Source organism: Musca autumnalis, unplaced genomic scaffold (assembly GCF_047663935.1).
Source record: "Musca autumnalis isolate F117 unplaced genomic scaffold, ASM4766393v1 scaffold_2, whole genome shotgun sequence".
Taxonomy (NCBI): Eukaryota; Metazoa; Arthropoda; class Insecta; order Diptera; family Muscidae; genus Musca; species Musca autumnalis.
The window spans coordinates 70,901,216-70,921,318 of record NW_027411755.1 but is presented as its reverse complement, the minus strand read 5'-3'; the positions used below and the strand labels follow the sequence as shown (position 1 = coordinate 70,921,318).

Sequence of the window (20,103 nt, the reverse complement as noted above, 5' to 3'; positions counted from 1 at the left end):
CCAGTGTGGCCGTTCACTTTTGTCATTCATCAGGCAACCACAAAATATTTTGTGGTTGCTGGACTGTTTGACAGTTATCGATAATTCCGAAAAATCGACAGTCAAAACTGATCGTGTGTACCCCACTTAAGAAGTTTGTTCGATAACAACTTTTCGTTTAGAAAAGTTGCTCGATAACAACCGTTTGTGTAGAAACGTTTTCGATAACAACTTTTTGGGTAGAAAAGATGTTCGACAACAACATTATATAAAGAAAAGATGTTCCATAACAACTATTCTTACAGAAAATCTGTTCGATAACAACTTTTCATATAGAACACAACTTTTCTTATAGAAAAGTTCTTCGATAAGAACTTTTCATACAGACAATTTGTTCGAAAAAAAACTTTTCATAGAGAAAATTTTTTCGATAATAACTTTTCGTAGGAAAAGTTGTTCGATAACAACTTTATAGAGAAATATTTGCTCTGTTCCAGAACCTGCAAGAAGCTACTACTTTTTACTACGATAACATTTTTTCCTTTATGTTATCGAAAAAAATAGTCAAAATTAGTAGATTCTTGCAGTACTGGAACAGACCAATTGTCTCATAAAAATTTGTCATATAGAAAAGTTGTTCGATAACAAATTTTCGTATAGAAATATTGTTTGATAACAACTTTCATATAGAAATATTGTTGGATAGCAATTATAGAAGTTGTTATCGAACTACATATCCATAAATATGTATTTTTAACGACGAATCACTTTTCAGTGTAAAAAGAAATTCTTGATCACTTAACATTTACATTTGTTTCATTTGAACTGACTGTTATTCCCGCCTGCCTTTTGCCACTTATTGGTAATTTTCCGCATCGATTTCATTTAAAATTGCGTTTTTGTCTTCTTCTTCTTCCATTCATTTCCCTCGTTCCACATCTGATAAAATATAAAATAAATTCGATTCAATGATTTTTCGTACGCACGCCTTTTCTTGCATGTTTGCGTGTTCATTCTAAACGCTTCAAGGAAGCGGAAATCATGTCTGTTTTTCTCAAGTATTTTCCCCTGAGGCTATGCCTTCTGCCGTCACAAGCAGGTAAGCAGGCGGCCATTGGGATTTGGTGAAATCTTTATGGCGTGAATATAAAATGAATACAAATGCCCCCACGAAATGGCATTCTATAGCAATTGTATTAATCACGAAAGTCTCACGAGGATATTGTCAAAAGCCTATTGACAGATAGTATTTAAGATTGTGGTTTTCCTTTTCGCTTTTTTCTTCTGACAATAAAATGTCACCTTTGAGCTGTTTTCAATAAAGAATGAAACGTGATCATATCGATGATATGGGCGTGTCACATACATTTGTATAATTTGCGAACAGAGATAAGAGGTAAGAAAAAGATATATGTGAAACATATATCAGTGTCTGTTATGTGACTCCTTTATAAATGAATGAATGTGGTGGTAATATAACAAAATATAGAGAATGTCAAATAGAAAATGAAAATGTATCTTTGTGTTTTTTTATTTTGTATTGGGGTTACTTTATCAGATTGATGTGAGCATCAAATTGTAAACACTGAGTATAAGGGGAAATAAGGCGTTTTTATGACGAAAGTGCTTCACAAAATTGTATAGATGCCATTTGCAAGTTTCTTAGAAATTATTGGAGACTATTATTGCTCTGTTCCAGAACCTGCAAGAATCTAAAATTGTTTACTATGATAAGACCAATGGTATGTTCCAGTACTGCACGAATCTACTACTTTCTACTATTTTCTCGATAACATAAAGAAAAAATTGTTATCGTAGTAAAAAATTTTAGATTCTTGCAGGTTCTGGAACAGAGCATTTCACTCACAGGCAACAGTGGTGATGTTTTTTCAACTTACAGAACTCGATGAGTTCTTAGTTGATACGTGCTGATAGTTGTTTGCAAATATTTATGTTCTGATGTTTTTTTTGGTAAAGCCGAAAAGTGAGTGTGATTCTCATTTATTTGAGAATACTAGACAGACCAAGTGTTGTTGGAATTTATTTCAAATTCCCCTGCACATGTCATCCCCTGTTTTTTGTTTTGTTTTGGTTGAAGTTTCAATCTCATTTGATTGTTTTTAAGTCGGGAGTATTACCCCAATGGCTTAAACTTCATCATTACTTTCTGTTACAGGGTCGAATAAAAAATCGATATAGAACATTGTTTTCGGACAAATTTTTTCGTAGTTCTTGAGGAACTTAAATATTTATTATTCAACTAATCCTCTATCAAAATCTACTTTGTATTCGAAAATCTTTCCCTTATATGGAGAAAATTTGGAAATGGAAAATTGTTATCAAACAAGAAAATAACTTTTTATATGAAATTTAATTATTAGTAATTATTAATTAATATACAAAATATAAAACAAATATTTGCATTTGACCAGTAATTGAAAGCGTTTAATTTATATTTAAAACTACGCCTTTAATATTTCACTATTATTGTTAAAAATTATTAATACATATTGGTAACCCAATTGAGTCTTTTGCCAATATTTGAATTATATTGCCAATAATAAATAAAATATTTTTATTTTAAATACAAAAGGCTCAAAACAAACGATCGAAAACCAAACAAAAAATGTAAAGCCAATAATGGCAATGATAAAAACAATCAGACAATTAATATATATTTTGTTTATGATATAAAACAATAATTTAATAATAATCACTATTAAAACAGACATAATAATGGGGTGGATTATTTATGAGCCCGGCAAGTGTGGCCGGCCATCAAGTGGAGTACATCAGCAGAGTACGACGACGACTGGTACGAGGACATAAACTTGAGTCGAGAGTTGGCGAGAGTTGTACAAGCACTTGTGTTTTTGTGTTGTTTAACACAAAAGTACGTTTTGCATTTTGTTTATCAATAAATAAAAATTTATTTTTTATTTGTTCACAAAAAAACTTATTTTCGCTTACATTGCAAAAAACTAAACTGATAAATATTGGGAAAGAAAAAAAAAACACTTTAAACAAACGTCATTGTACTGAGCAGCAATTGAATGGGAGATCTGATTAAAGGCACCGTGTTTGTTTTTGTAATTTTATCGAGTTTTCGCGTAACAATTATTCATTAATATTATTAATAGTGAGTGTGGTGGCCGGCAGGCAGCAAGCCAAATTAAGCTGATAACAGACCACGCGTCCAAAAACCACAATTTAAATTTATAAATGTGATATGTATGTATAGTGTACATAGGTAGGTAACTTTCACACAGTTTTGTTAGGTTAATATTTTACTATATTCAGATTGAATATGTTGGCATCGAATAAACTTTCCATTGAAAAAGTTGTTATTGAACCAAGTTTCCATTTAAAATATGTTATGGAACAATATGTACATAGTTTGTATCGAACAAGTTTTCTATACCAAAACTGAATACATGGAATTAAATGTAGAGTCCCAAAGAACAATTCCACATACTAGGAATGTTCAATATCTGTTTTTCACCGTTATCCAGTCTTTATAGTTCTATGTCTTTGCCTCGTCCACAGAATGAATGAATACATGAATACATGAAATTACAGATATAATCCCAATGAACATTTCCACATACTTGGAATTCAATTTCTGGGGCTGGATTCTAGTTCTATGAACAATTTAAATGAAAAATATTTTCTTTATAATATTTTTCATTTGACATTTATTTCCTTTATAAAATCTTTCATTTCACATTTTCATAGAAACATTTGTTGAACAAAGTTGTCAATTTTCCGTTTTCCAGCTGGATGACAGGACAGAATATCGCCGTTGGAGGCTTCCCTGTGCAAACCTCGTTCAAACTGAATACATGGAATTAAAGATAGATACAAGAACTCTATCTCTAATTCCTTGTATTCAGTTTGGACGAGGTTTGTATACGGACGATTCCAGAGGCGATATTCTATTCTGACCTCTAGTTGGAAAATGGAAAATCGAAAACTTTGTTCAACAAAAAACTGAAATTGAATATTCCGGGTATGTGGAAATGTTTTTTGTTTTCTATGTATTCACTTAAGACGAGGTTTGTATAGGGAATGCTCCAGAGGAGAAAACCTGTCCGGTCAAATCTAGGTTCACAATTATGCGTAATTTGAAATGGTTTGGTAACGTTGGTTTACATGGAACTCTAGAAAATTACTTAAGTTTTATTATTTATAATTAGCTATATAGTTTTTGGAATTTTTCATTCATATTCGTATTAAATAGAAAAACTTGTTATCGTACAACATTCTACAGAAAAAGTTGTTATCGACATCGTTTCTACAGAAAAAGTTGTTATCGAACTACTTTTCTACAGAACAAATTTTCTACAAAAAAGTAGTTATCGAACAACTTTTCTATAAAAAACTTGTTATCGAACAACTTCTCTACAGAAAAAGTTGTTACCGAAAGACTTTTCAACAGAAAAATTTGTTATAGAACAACTTGTCTACATAAATGTTTTTTATCGAACGTCGTTTCTACATAAAAAGTTGTTATCGAACAAAATTTCTACAAAAAAAAAATGATATCGAACAACATTTCTACAGAAAAAGTTGATATCGAACAACTTTTGTACAGAAAAAGTTGTTATCAAACAACTTTTGTACAGAAAAAGTTGTTATCGAACAACTTTTGTACCCAAAAAGTTGTTACCGAACAACATTTCTACAGAAAAAGTATTTATCGAACAACTTTTCTGCCAAAAAGTTGTTATCGAAAAACTTCTCTACAGAAGACAGTGTAATCAAAAAACTTTTCAAAAACTTTTCGTCTGCCACCAAAACAACATCCTAATACACCTGAAGATCGGATTTACCACCCGTGAAACGTAGTGTAATGGTTGGGTGCGTGGGACTTCGGTAGACTCCTAATTTTTCAATGTATCTCTAAAGGCCTAACAGCTCAACTCGAAAGAGAATTAATTAAAGAAAAAGTTGTCATCGACAAGCTTTTGTACAGAAAAATTGTTATCGGACAACTTCTCTACAGAAGAAGTTGTTACCGAAAGACTTTTCAACAGAAAAATTTGTTATCGAACAACTTGTCTACATAAATGTTTTTTTATCGAACGTCGTTTCTACATAAAAAGTTGTTATCGAACAAAATTTCTACAAAAAAATGATATCGAACAACATTTCTACAGAAAAAGTTGATATCGAACAACTTTTGTACAGAAAAAGTTGTTATCGAACAACTTTTGTACCCAAAAAGCTTTTTTCGAACAACTTTTCTGCCAAAAAGTTGTTATCGAAAAACTTCTCTACAGAAGACGTTGTAATCAAAAAACTTTTCAATTGAAAAAGTTGTCATCGACAAGCTTTTGTACAGAAAAGTTGTTATCGACCAACTTTTCTACAGAATAAGTTTTTATCGAGCAATGTTTCTTCTTTTAGAAAAAATGTTATCGAACAATTTTTCTATAGAAAAGTTATTATGAAAATGTTGTTATCGAGTACCTATTTTATAGGAAAGGTTCATATCGAATATCTTTTCTATAGGAAAAATAGCTATATAACCACATTTCTATAGGAAAAGTTCTTATCTAACAATTATTCTACTGAAGTTATCGTATAAAGGTGTTATCGAAAAATTTTTCTAAAGTAGTTGCTATCGAATACATGTTTTATTGGAAAAATAGCTATCGAACAAACTTTCCATATATTATTATCGCACATCTTTTCTTTAGCAAAATTTGTTATCGAAAAATTTTTCTGTAGAAAAATTCGTTATGAAAAAATTTTTCTATAGAAAATTTGTTATCAAATAATTTTTCTATAGGAAAAGTTGTTATCGAACAATTTTTCTATAAGAAAAGTTGTTATCGAACAACTTTTCTATAGGAAAAGTTGTTATCGAACAATTTTTCTATAGGAAAAGTTGTTATCGAACAGCATTTCTATACGAAAAGTTGTTACCGAACAACATTTCTATACGAAAAGTTGTTACCGAACAACATTTCTATACGAAAAGTTGTCATGGAACAACTTTTCTATAGGAAAAGTTGTTATGGAACAACTTTTCTATAGGAAAAGTTGTTATGGAACAACTTTTCTATAGGAAAATTTGTTTTCAGTAGGAAAAGTTGTTATTAAACTCTTTTTCTATAGGAAATGTTGTTTTCGAACAACTTGTCTATAGGAAATGTTGTTTTCGAACAACTTTTCTATAGGAAATATTGTTTTCGAACAACTTTTCTATAGGAAAAGTTGTTATTAAACTCTTTTTCTCTATAGGAAAAGTTGTTATCGAACAACATTTCAATAGGAAAAACTTTTCTGTAGGAAAATTTGTTATCGAATTACATTTCTATAGGAAAAGTTGTATCGAACAACTTTATTATGGAAAAGCTATTCCATAGGAAATGTTGCTATGGAACAACTTTTCTATAGCAAAAGTTGTTATCGAACAAATTTTCTATAGGAAAATGGAAAAAGTTGTTTTTGTAGCAAAAATTGTTATCGAACAAATTTTCTATATGAAAATGGAAAAAGTTGCTATAAAGCAGCTTTTCTGTAGGGAAAGTTGTTATCGAAATACTTTTATATTAGAATTATAATTATCGAACAGGCTAAAGAATGTCGAGCGGACAGAATCCCTTTACAGATCATATAGTTTTTCTATCAATGTCTATAAATTAAAAAAAATTATTAAGCCTCTATGATTACTTACCACTGTACTGTCACTGGTGTTTAAAATTGTATCCTTATTTTCATCTTTGTCGGGCGTGAAACTTTGTTTCTGCCTTGATGGGAAGAAGCGTGTAAAACAAGCCATGTTGTTGATGTTCTATTGCTGCTGCTATTATTGGTGATGTTATTGTTGTTGTTATTGTTGATGTGTCACATGTATTTGTATTATCCGCAATTTTATTATTTTATTTTGGCTTTGCTTTAATAACTTAATTTATTGGATTTGTGTCGAAAGATTATCTCTTTGATTTGGCCATAAATTTTATTTAGCCGATTTCGTTGCTTTAGTGAATTTTCTCTTTCATTCATCACTAATCATGTTTAGTATTATCATGGTTTGTGCGTGTGTTTGTTTTCGGAATGGTAACTCACATTGTTGTTGTTATCGTTAACGGTTACACGGTTGGTAGTACGTTTCATGAACACATTGCTATTCGAACTGAAAAGAAGTAGTAAATTGAGTTACACGGTAAATATTTAGCCCACCAAAAAAAGAGTTCAAACAAAATGCCATGATAAGGGCAAATTTTTGGAAGGCTAGTAGCAAAATGAAGTGAGTGGGTTGCTGGGTTATTGGCAAAACTTGATGTGGTGTGTTTACAATTTCTTACATTATCGGGTTAATTTGGTATTTTTGGAGTTAATCTAATATTCGTTTGCTTAATTAAAACTGTGATATAGTTTTTTTTTTTGTTTCTGAGGGACACTGTCAGGGTTTTCTAGTTTTGGTAGGTTGGCCGCCATTCAAGGTTGAAGTGTGTTGAACACATCACATGGCCTTATCTTGGCGCATAGCTGTTTGAACAAATTGACGAAAAACGTTTTGGCAAGCAATTTCCTTATCTGAAACAGCTCTTCAACAATTCCTTCAAATTGATTAGATTTTCACATTCGCAAATAGAGACCACATACACACACATACATATGAATTATTATAGGTAAATAATTATGGTTGTTTGATTTGTTCGTTTTTTTCACATTTTAGACATTTTTTCAAGTACCTTTGTAAAAAAAAAAACTATACGCCCTTTAGACTTGTGGCAATACCCTAAGATTCCGCAACTAAACTAAAGGTTTTTTCTATGACATATTTTTATTTTATTGTTGGATTTGCCGTATTGTGGTTTTTCGATCAATATTTCATCACCACTCATTTTTGTGATTCAGTAATGGTATTTTTAGTTTACTCTTATTTTGCTGCACTTGCTTCACCTTAATTGCTGTTTATCTTTATTTATTGCAACTACAACCTTCATGTGCTGGCTGGCTCTCTCTCTGTCGCTGTCATCAGTTATATGTCTTCATTTGTTATTTGTGTTCTTATCAGTCATTGTCTTTTAATCTTTGACAAATATGTATCGTCGTCTCCTAGGTGATGTGTGTAGCATTTGTCTGTCCGTCCGTCCGTTTGTCTTTCTTATTGTGGGGATTTACGTTCTTGTCATATAAATTGCCTACTATATATTTCAGAGTATTAATATTGCTCTATGATTTTTTTTCTCTTCTGCAGTAGGTGACTGAGTCAATTGATATCGAAAACTTATCTAGAAATATTGAGAGAAAAAAATGAAATCGAAGTGTATTTTTTATGTCATTAAAAATACTAAAAGGAATGTCAACAAATTTACGGTGATTTTTATGATATTTGTTAGCAGTTGATTGCAATAAATAGCAAAGAAGAAGAAGAAGGAAGAAACGCGTACAACTGGAAATAGTTATGGCGAAAACATTTCATTACAAGGGAGTTTATGTTGCCTGCAATTCTTCATACTAAAGCGGGGTACTTGTGTGACTGTCGTGCTTTTGTCTAGAGTTTATTTGAGAGTTAATGCTGAATTCCATCTATATTGAGGTTTGGAGAAAAAACACTCAGTCCTTGATCATAAGAAGAACAAAACTCTATAAAATACAATGTAATGGTTTTGCGATAATCAAAATAACCACTCGCTTTTTGAACACGATCCGAGAAGTGGACTTAAATTGGATTAAAGCACAAAAATGTTGGTCACAGTAGGATTTTTTGAAGCTTCTGGACCATTATGTCAAAAGGCATGTACTTGACCAAAAGCTATATTACATTGCTGTATAGAGGACTACATTCGGTGAACATTTTAAAACACCCCTCGAACAGCCCTTAAAATGCGCTAATGCGAAACTTTTGAACTTTTTTTGTGAGGGAGGTACTCAAAAGTTTTTTGCGATACAGACCTTCTTGGGTGAAGTTGTACGATTTGCAAAATATAGTCCAAATCGGATACGCTAAGTTGCTGCAAATTTGGACAAAATGTTACGAGTGGCAAAGTATGGACCACATTTTTAGAATTCTTTTAGGTTTCGTTTCAAGCCACAGCAATGAACTGGGAAAATTGTTTCATCGATTGGAAAATAAATGTGGATTGTAGATAGGTTTCGTGAAAATTCCCCATTGCTAAGGAAATAATGTGGGTGACGTAGGAAATGAAATATAACAAGAAACGGCCCTGATCGGCTTTAACATGGCAAAGCCCAGGATTTATCTTGGTCCCTCTTTCATCCCAAGTGGACACAGACCTCCCCGTCGTGTCACCTGGGGAACTGTCTTTAACACCCATTAAAGATAGTGTGCTAACATGTGCCGCGCGTTCATCCATAAGAACGTTAAATCTTTGGGTTTGTGCCTCGGATTAGTAACGTCCACCTAGAAAAAAGCAACCTACTATGAAAAAACGAAAGAAAAGAAAAATAAACCCCTCTAAATTTGACGACCCCCGCAAACGTTGTAAGGAAAATTATGTGCGAATCTGTAACTGGTATGTTCGCACTCTTTATAGAGAAGGCGCAGTTTACACGCTGGCAGATATACTTGAAAATACAAGGCCGATATAACTGCCATACAGGAAATACGATGGATTGGGAAAGACGTCACAACAACACCTAAAGGTGACGCACTGCCATGACACAAAGCATGAGTTTGGTTGCGGATTTGTAGTTGGTCGGAGGTTAAAACATCTGGTCTCCAGCTTCACCCCAGTGAATAAAAGACTCGCTGCAATTCGATTAAAAGCAAAATTCTTCAACATCAGCTTTATTTGCGCTAATGCTCCAACTCAAGACAAGGACGGACAGACCAAAGGTATGTTTCATGAGCGCTTTAGAAAAAACTTATGACCGTTGCCCTGCCCATGACAAAACAATAAATCAAATTGATCACGTTGTGAAAGATGAAAGACATTTATCGAGCGTGTTGGATGTGCGATCGTTCCGAGGAGCAAAGATAGACTCGGACCACTACCTTTTTGCAGCAAAGGTACGTACCCGTCTAAACGTTGCAAATAAAGCACGAACAGACACAACATATTCCACTCAACTGGCCCAATTGCTTAATGAAAGCAATCCTCGTCCCGATACCATGTCACCACAATGGCAGAGTATTGCCCACTCCATGCAAACACCCGCAAAATCCATACTTGGATAACAGAGACCTCCACCAAGGAACCCATGGTATGACCAAGAGTGTCGTGCTGCTACCGCAGAGAAAAATGCGGCATATAGGGCTACTCTATAATCAGTAGCAACGCGTAGCGCACGAGAGAGTTATCGGGAGAAAAGGAGAGAGGAGAAACGTCTTTTCCGCAAGAAAAATAGAGAAATGGAAAAGCGGGATTTTGAAAAAATCGAGATGTACAGGAGTCAAAATGAAGTCCGAAATTCTACCAACAAGTGAAGCAACAAATTGATGGCTTTGGTACAGGCACACCCTCCTGTAGATATCAGCAATGTAATTTGGTAACTGATGCAGATAGTGCGCTCGGGATATGGAAAGGACATATTTTTTTCAAACTGCTGAAAAAAATACTAACGAAGACAACGAAGATCCCACAGATCCAATCCCAGAACATTGTATTGAATGTATACCGCCCGGCCAAAATGAGGTAAAGGTAGCAATAAACCGGCAGAAGAATAAAAAGACTGCTGGAGCCGATGGCCTACCAGCCGAACTGTTCAAATCCGGAGGCGAGACGCTGATAAGGTGTATGCATCAGCTAGTTAGCACCATCTGGCAGGAAGAACTCGTACCCGACGATTGGAACTTGAGCATCATATGTACAGTCCACAAGAAGGGAGATATGACGGTGTGCTCCAATTACAGGGGCATAAGTCTGATCCCCATGGCATATAAGATATTATCTGGCATATTGTGTGAGCGGCTAAAGCCTATGGTCAATGAAATAATTGGAAACTACCAGTGCGGCTTTAGACAGGCCAAATCCACCATTGACCATATATTTACCTTGAGAAAAATCCTGGAAAAGACCCAAGATATGCAGATCGACTCCTTCCATCTTTTTGTCGATTATAAAACAGCCTACGACAGCCCTATACCTTCAAAAGTTTTCCAAGCCATGTCTGAGTTTGGTATTCCCGCAAAGCTCATTCGGCTTTGTAAGATGACATTAACTGATGCTCGGTCCTCAGTTAAAATTGGAAAGAACCTCTACGAAGAGCTTATTACCAAAATATGTTTTAGTCAAGGAGACGGCCTGTCGTGTGATCACTTCAACATCCTGCTGGAAAAGGTAATACGAGACGCGAAGGTCAAAAGAAGTGGAACAATATACACAAACAGCCATATGTCGATCGGTAAACAAAGTAACTGACACCTTAGCAAAAGTCGAAAGGGAATCTGCTAAAGTCGGTCTGGCAGTAAACGGCGATAAAGCCAAGTTGATGGTATCGACGCGTAATATGTCCACAGATCTCGCACCATCTGTGAATGTTGGTACCTAAAATTTTGAGGTAGTAAGGGACTTCGTCTACCTCGGCATCGCTATAAACACAACAAACAACATCAGTTGTGAAATACGAAGAAGGGTAGTGTTGGCCAACAGATGCTACTTTTGGCTGAGTAAGCAGTTTAGGAATAAAGCCTCATCTCGTCAAACAAATGTAACACTTTACAAAATACTGATACTGCCCGTGCTAATGCATGGTTCCGAAGCATGGGTACTAGCGCAAGCAGTCAAGGCAGTGCTTTGTGTATTTGAGAGAAAATTTCTTCGAAAGATCTACGGGCCAATCTGCGTTGACGATGAATATCGACGTCGTATGAACCACGAGCTGTATCTGCTATACAACGACATCAGTATAGATAAACGTATAGAGATGCAACGATTGCGAAGGCTAGGCCATGTCATAAGAATACGGGATGCATGGAGGTTCACGCAGATCTGGAAGGCCAAAGCTTCCTTGGAGGGAAAAGGTGAAACAAGACATCAGAAATCTACATATCCCAGATTGGAAAAATATAGCAGCAAACAGGGAGGATTGGAGGAGATCTTTTCTTAGTTCGGCTTATGAAACAAATATTCATCAACTCTCATTCTTAGCTAAGGAAGTAAGTATGGAAATAATGCTCGGTCAGGGACCACGTACGTATTAACATTAATCTATCGCCATAAAATTTGGTTTCAAATGATACCAATTTGGACGAGGCATTTAAAGAAAAAACAAGTAAAGAGGGTTGGCCGGACTTTTTATAACCTACACAATGAGATATTCTGAGATGTTCATTGAGTTTCTTAAAACAAAAATTTCTCTTGAAGACACCATTATTTACATCCATTTGGTTTCTCTTTTCCAACTTAAATATTTTTTGGGATAGTCTAGCTAGTCGCGCATCTTGCCAAAATGTTCCTTTTTTTAATTTGAAGTCACCTTTTAAAAGCAGCGACCGCAATCAAAACCACATTTATTTTTTTTATTTTATTCATGCGGAAAATTACGTTGTTGCGAAGCTAGGATGATTTCACTGTCGGTTGACTTGTAAACTGCTGAAAACATTTAACGGAAAATTCTCACTTAAAATTTCCTCTTTCCGGTCAACAATTTGACGAACAGCGACGAAAATCATTAACGCAACAAGAAACGGATTTCGTAGAAATAATTTGCATTACATTAAAAAATATTTATTTTTCTCTTTGCGTGGCACGTCCTTTTACCAATCAGGCTCAATGATAGCGCGTCAGCATCAATCGCGTCAAGGAACAAACGATTACATCCGTACATAAAATAAGGAGACCGGAAACAGACGTCAATTTCTTATGAACTTTTGAACTACCGTTAGCAAAAATCTAACGCAAGTGATTTGGTTTCCTTTTTACGGTTTCCAGTGACGTGCATATTTTTCACATTTCAATGCGTCGATGTTTTTGTTGTTTTTTGATTCTTCGTTTATTTGTGTTTTTTTATTCTTTCGTAATATTGTAATGAATTGATTCCGCTATCGAACGAATAAAAATAAGTAGAAAAATAGACGGCAATTTACGTGAAAGGGGAGCAACTTCACAACAACGACGACTCGACGAAAAACAACGGAAAACGGTAAAAGCAGACAACCACCTGCCGCCGTGGAAGCTGATAACTCAACTAATTTAACGCATTCAATTTAAATTGCCAATTCAATGAACAGTAAATACCAGAAACAACAACAACAGCTACGACTTCGACAGACTAACTTTAGTTTGCTAAGGGGCCAAAGGGAAAGAGGGAATATCATGGGAGCCGTAGGAAGAACATAAAGACGTTACAGGTGTTGGGGTCGGTCGGACGGTTGCTTGGTTGGCTAGCAGGCAATTACTGATATCAAAATGGAGCTGTGAGCGTACGCGTACATTGTGTGTATTTTTGTCGCCTATAATTACAGCAACAACAATAGCCTCAACACAGCCAAGAGAACTTCACCGAACTTTTACCGAAGAACCAACCTGCCAGCCAGCCAACGAACGAAAGAACGTAACATAAACAAATACCAACAGAAATGTGGCAATATCTTCAATACAATCACCTTTCATAGTGGCATTCATGCCGGCAATGAATGCCAATGGATTCACATCGAAAATATAATCAACATGCACCTCCAAGCACCGAAGAGAAAATAATGGAACTCTGCCTTTCCTACCTTTCCTACCTTTCCTCAAAGGAACCTACTGCCCAATTTATGAATATTCCAAACCATTTAGTTTTTGTATTTTTCTCCTAGAATTGCATTGAAATGGAATTTCATTTGGTAGTTGTGTGACGTTAACAGTATTTGAATGAACCAACAACCACCCACCTCGGAAACACACATCGACATCCAACGAGCCATTTAACAATATCAGATAATGAAGCGAAACATTTAATGTAGCCAAATGGCAAACAAACAACAACAGAAAAATAAATGTGTTTAAATAGAGAAAGGAAAAAAGAAACGGGGAAATAAATGTGCAATGAGGAATAGAGAAGTAAAGCGCCAAGGGCGTGTTGTTAATGCACCTACTGGGCGCGTCCCTACCGGCGCCAGAATTGTGTGATCAACTACCACAGGTGATCTATGTTCCTCGCGGATAACAAAAAACGCACGTTTAAGGGGTCAACATATGAAGAAAGTCGGAGAAAGACAATATGAAGTCACATCGAATTTTTCATAAGCCACAGTAGCCTATAAAATTTTATAGAAAATTTTTCATAGGCCACTGTGGACTATAAAATCTTCAAGAAAATTTTTCATAGGCCAATGCGACCTAAAAATTTTTCTAGACAATTTTTCATAGGCCACTCACTGTGGCCTATAAAATTTTATAGAAAATTTTCCATAAAATTAAAAAAAAAACATTTTTATAGACCACTGTGGCCTAAAAAATTTTATAGAAAAATTTCAATAGGCCACTGAGGCCTATAAAATTTTATAGAAAATTTTTCATAGGCCACTGTGGCCTATAAAATTTTATAGAAAATTTTTCATAGGCCACTGTGGCCTATAAAATTTTATAGAAAAATTTTCATAGGCCACAGTGGCCTATGAAATTTTATAGAAAAATTTTCATAGGCCACAGTGGCCTATGAAATTTTATAGACATTTTTTCATAGGACACTGTGGCCTATAACATTTTATAGACAATTTTTCATAGGCCACTGTGGCCCATAAAATTTTATAGAAAATTTTTCATAGACCACTGTGGCCTATAAAAATTTATAGAAAATTTTTCACAGGCCACTGTGGTCTATTATATAGAAAATTTAAAGAAAATTTTTCATAGGCCACTGTGGCCTATAACATTTTATAGAAAATTTTCATAGTCCACTGTGGCCTATAAAATTTTATAGAAAATTTTCATAGGCCACTGTGGGCTATACAATTTTATAGAAATTTGTTCATATGCCACTGTGGCCTATAACATTTAATAGTAAATTTTTCATAGGCCACTGTGGCCTATAAAATTGTATAGAAAATTTTTAATAAGACACTGTGGACTATAAAATTGTATAGAAAATTTTTAATAAGACACTGTGGGCTATAACATTTTATATAAATTTTTTCATAGACCAATGTGGCCCATAAAATTTCATAGAAAATATTTCATAGGCCACTGAGGCCTATAAAATTGTAAAGCAAATTTTTCACAGGCCACAGTGGCTTATAAAATTGTATAGAAAATTTTTCACAGGCCACTGTGGCCTGTAACATTTTTATAGAAAATTTGTCATATGCCACTGTGGCCTATAAAATTTTATAGAAAATTTTTTATAGGCCTATAAAATTTTATAGAAAATTTTTCATAGGTCACTGTGGCCTATAAAATTTTATAGAAAATTTTTCATAGGCCACTGTGGCCTATAAAATTTTATAGAAAATTTTTCATAGGCCACAGTGGCGGCCTATAAAATTTTATAGAAAATTTTTCATAGGCCACTGTGGCCTATAAATTTTATAGAAAATTTTTCATAGGCCACTGTGGCCTGTAAAATTTTATAGAAAAATGTTCATAGACCACTGTGGCCTATAACATTTTATAGAAAAATTTTCATAGGCCACTGTGGCCTATAAAAGTTTATAGAAAAAATTTTCATAGGCCACTGTGGCGTATAAAATTTTATAGACAAATGTTCATAGGCCACTGTGGCCTATAAAATGTTATAGAAAAATTTTCATAGTCCACTGTGGCCTATAAAATTTTATTGAAAATGTTTCATAGGCCACTGTGGCTTATAAAATTTTATAGAAAATTTTTCATAGGCCACTGTGGCCTATAAAATGTTAAAGAAAATTTTTCATAGGCCACTGTGGCCTATAAAATGTTATAGAAAATTTTTCATAGGCCACTGTGGCCTATAAAATTTTTCATAGGACACTGTGGCTTAAAAAAATTTATAGACAATTTTTCATATGCCACAGTGGCCTATAAAATGTTATGGAACAAATTTCATAGGTCACTGTGGCCTATAAAATGTTATAGAAAATTTTTCATAGGCCATTGTGACCTACAAAATTTTATAGAAAATTTTTCATAGGCCACTGTGGCCTATAAAATTTTATAGACAAATTTTCATAGGCCACAATGGCCTATAATTTTTTATAGAAAATTTTTCACAGCCCACTGTGGCCTATAAAATTTTATAGAAAATTTTTCACAGGCCACTGTGGCCTATAAAATTTTATAGAAAAATTTTCACAGGCCACTGTGGCCTATAAAATTATACAGAACAATTTTCATTATAGGCCACAGCAAAAAATAGTCCACTGTGGCCTATGAAATTTCATAGAAAATTTTGCATAGGCCACTGTGGCCTATAAAATTTTATAGAAAATTTTTCATTAAAGGCCACTGCAAAAATAGGCCACAGTGGCCCATAAAATTTTCTGTGGCCTATAAAAATTTTCATAGGCCACTGTGGCCTATAAAAATTTATAGAAAATTTTTCATAGGCCACTGTAGCCTATAAAAATTTATAGAAAATTTTTCATAGGCCACTGTAGCCTATAAAATATTATAGAAAAATTTTCATAGGCCACTGTGGCCTGTAAAATTTTATAGAAAAATTTTCATAGGCCACTGTGGCCTGTAAAATTTTATAGAAAAATTTTCATAGGCCACTGTGGCCTATACAATTTTATAGGAAATTTTTTCATAGACCACTGTGGCCCATTTCATAGAAAATATTTCATAGGCCACTATAAAATTTTATAGCAAATTTTTCACAGGCCACAGTGGCTTATAAAACTGTATAGAACATTTTTCATAGGCCACTGTGGCCTGTAAAATTTTATAGAACATTTTTCATAGGCCACTGAGGCCTACATAAAATGTTATAAAAAAATCATAGACCGCTGTGGCTTATAACATTTTATGGGAAATTTTTTATACACCACTGTGTCCTAAAATGCAATTGATGAATTTTCTATAGAAAATTATATATAAAAATCTTGACATTCTTTCCGCCTTTCTTCACCGATTATTTGCTGTTTATTTAACTTTTCTTTATGATTTTTTAATTTATCTATTACTTTGTTGGTTATCTATTTCTACGTTTGGTGATGACGTTTTTTGTGGTGGAACTTTTCTTTTGTTTTGAACGATTTTTAATTGTTTTTATGTGTAAACATTAAAAGTCAATTACAAATCACAGACAAATACCTTAAAACAAACAAAGCAAATCGCCATAGAATTGAAATGTTTGTGTGTGGAAACGAACATAGATTGTGCACTCTGCAGATAAGCATGAGCGAGAATGTGACAAACAAAAGTGGAAATAAAATTAACAACTTAAACACAAGAAATTCTTCGTTTCGAAAAATATGTACTCGAAAAACGACAACACCACGGTACCAAGAAATGACAAGAAAAATATAAACTTTTCATCTTAGATTTCAGGGAAAGCCAAGAAAATAAAAGCAAACAAACAAACTCAACAGGAAAGAAGGAAATAGAAAACCTGTAAAAAGGCGTATAAAATTGAAAAAGTTTTTAATGCTGCTGGTTTTTTTTTCTCGTGCTTGTGTTGCTTGCCTGTTGAGTAGGAAGTGTTGGTTTAAGTGCTCTTACAGCGGGTCGGTCTCATGGGTGTTCGTGAAATGGATGTAAAGAGGAAATTGAACTGTGTCTCTTTGTTCAAGAATATGGTGTAGAGTTAATGCTCTCTTGCATTAAAGTCAAATAAAAGAATAAGTAGGATGTTGTTATAAGGATGGGGTACTCCGAACTTATTTGGAAAAAGTTCGTTGACTATTTTTAAAGAAAACTAAAGGCCTCGACACATAAGTAGCATGACATTCTTGCTTAAGTCATATCTGGTAAATAACTAAAGACCAAGTTCGACCTAATTCAAATGTGATTCTGAAATCTTTTTATTAAGTCGAACTTGGTCTTTAGTCTTTTATCAGATATGACTTCAGCAAGAATGCCATGCTTTTTATGTGTCTAGGCCTTAAATTCTGTTTATATAACAAATGTCTTATAGGAAATAAACGTATGCAAATGTCACAGTAAAGAAAGCGATTACCATGTAGGGTGGGGCGGTAATTTCTTCCCGTTGCAGCCATTTTAGACCTTTGCCAAAGAAGACAGACTTATTGGCTAGCCTTCGCTGAAGGATTTAATATATTGGATCGTATGTTCTCTTGTTCATGAGCATTGACCTAGAAATATTACCCGCTGGATTGTATCTTGTTTGCATAGCCTGCAGTAGGTCAAGTTACCGATACGCGATACGACAGTTCATCCAATATTTCATCAGTTTCAATGTTACAATGACGAATGGTGTTAGGATCCCTAAGGCGTTGTTGCAATTCAAAACTGTCGCAGATTTGATAGAGTAGGACTTAAGTGATTTAAGGGCCACTAGGCTATTGATTTATATAGTCGCCGTTTTGATTGCAAAGATTTTGGCTACAATTTAACTACAATTTTAGTTCAATGTATATGAGAGTCGCAGGTTGAGGGTATCCATGTAAACGCGTGCACCATTTCTACATACTTTCACATTTTAGAGTCATCACTGTAAATCTTTACACCGACTAGTGGTGGGGTGTTTCGGGTTCAGATCTCCCTGTAGAATATGTGTAGATTTGTTGGCTCGAAGTTAATTAGTGATGATATACGAGTATAATCACTGATTTCTTCCGAGCTTAATGCTAGTTCTATTCGCATAGTATCGGTGCCTGGCCATATTTAGAACTGCACCATAAATTCAGCTCTTTGAGCCTAAGTCACTCTTGGATGTCATTTCCTGCACTATAAAATCTAGTAGATCGAGATCAAGTATCACTTTCAAGACAGTCTGAGGAGTGCTCTTCGTAGGACCAGTGATTAGAATTGATGCCGCTCATTGGATTCTATTTAGTATACATAAATACTATACGCATTCCAACACACCAGAGTTCAGTAAGCACGTTGTTAGTATACAATGATCGTAAGCCTCTAATGGATGACCTGTGGCCTCTGATCAAAGCTCTGTCAATGGAATTTTTGCAGGAATATACTGCTATTGGACCTCTCTTGGCACGTTTCTCCACATTTCTTTTCCATGTTAATTGGTGCTTTAAAATGATGCACAGGTACTTGGCTTCTGAAGAGAGTTTTAGAGTGACCCTCCAGCATTGGTAAAGTGCAAGATTCCATTTTTCTTATATCTGTATACGAACCAGCTATGTCTATACCATCCACCCTTCTCGTTAGCTTAACTAGACCTACTTACAAAAGTTCCGATAGAATTTGTCGGAACTTTTCGTAATCATTATGACTACTGCTTTTAACTTTTAGTTACGAAATTCCTTAAGTACTTCGACGGGCCACCGTGGTGCAAGCACAACCCCCTAGGACACTGCATGCACAGGGGTTGATTCCCTGGTCAGACAACTTCATATTTTCAACGTTGGTGACAATACTCCTTAGTGTAATGATGACGAAATTTTCGGAATATTTTAGTCATGTGAAAATTCTCTACAAGTGGTGTCGTCGACAACCCCGTTCGTACTCGGCTATACAAAGTATGCCCCATGTCAATGATCTAATTTTAATGGGAATACACTCATTGAACTCCCTTATCCATTCGGAGAAGTTTGCGGGATTAAATGCATGTACTAAAAGTGACAGTGACAAATCACATCTCTCCCTTAAGGTAGAGCTGCCAAACAATCTATAGTCGAACTATCGTTCTGTAGTGCGATTCTCTAACTCATTTTTTGAGTTACCGACAATTGTCGCTAAAATTAAAATGCTTAAATTTCGGTAATTACCGATGTTTTTCGGTAAGTCAGCGACGAATAAAAAGCAGTCGTAAAGTTCTACCGATAGCAAGAGTGTTGTCAACTTTTATTTGAACTTTTCATTCAAAAATTTTCGTTTTAATTTTACCGATTTTGGCGGTAACTCAAAATAGTGTTAGAGAATCGCACTATTGATCACTGTCGTAAAAGCTTTGTTTATATCGGTTTGAGAAGCAAACATAATTTAAACAATTCGCGACAGATAAACCAAATAACTTGATTTGGTGGCCGATGTAACCTTTGTCTTACGACAGCAATTAAAACGATAGTCGGACTATCGATAATTTACCAGCTCTACCTTTAGGGGCCATTGAGGTTATTGTTGATGATGAATTCAGAGTATCTCTTTTCGAACT

General features: G+C 34.5%; 2 protein-coding genes across 13 annotated transcripts in view; one reads left to right on the top strand and one right to left on the bottom strand.

Annotated features, from left to right (window-relative positions):
- Positions 1 to 13,133, bottom strand: part of LOC141394064 (cGMP-dependent protein kinase 1) — a 39,521-nt gene extending 26,388 nt beyond the window's left edge. For 2 of the 12 annotated variants that reach the window (XM_073967890.1, XM_073967897.1), the window contains exons 1-2: positions 12,379 to 13,091; positions 6,665 to 7,123 (exon numbers count right to left, since the gene is read on the bottom strand). In XM_073967890.1, the coding sequence (XP_073823991.1) occupies positions 6,665 to 6,769 (105 nt within the window). In that variant the 5' untranslated portion in view covers positions 6,770 to 7,123; positions 12,379 to 13,091. Of the gene's footprint in view, positions 1 to 6,664; positions 7,124 to 7,295; positions 7,551 to 7,685; positions 8,229 to 12,378 lie in introns of those variants that run through there. The other 10 variants (XM_073967889.1, XM_073967900.1, XM_073967898.1 and 7 more) reach the window with 10 other exon arrangements.
- The window catches only part of LOC141394063 (uncharacterized), a 917,654-nt gene that overhangs the window by 256,104 nt on the left and 641,447 nt on the right, over positions 1 to 20,103 (top strand). The gene's annotated exons all lie outside the window — the stretch shown is intronic.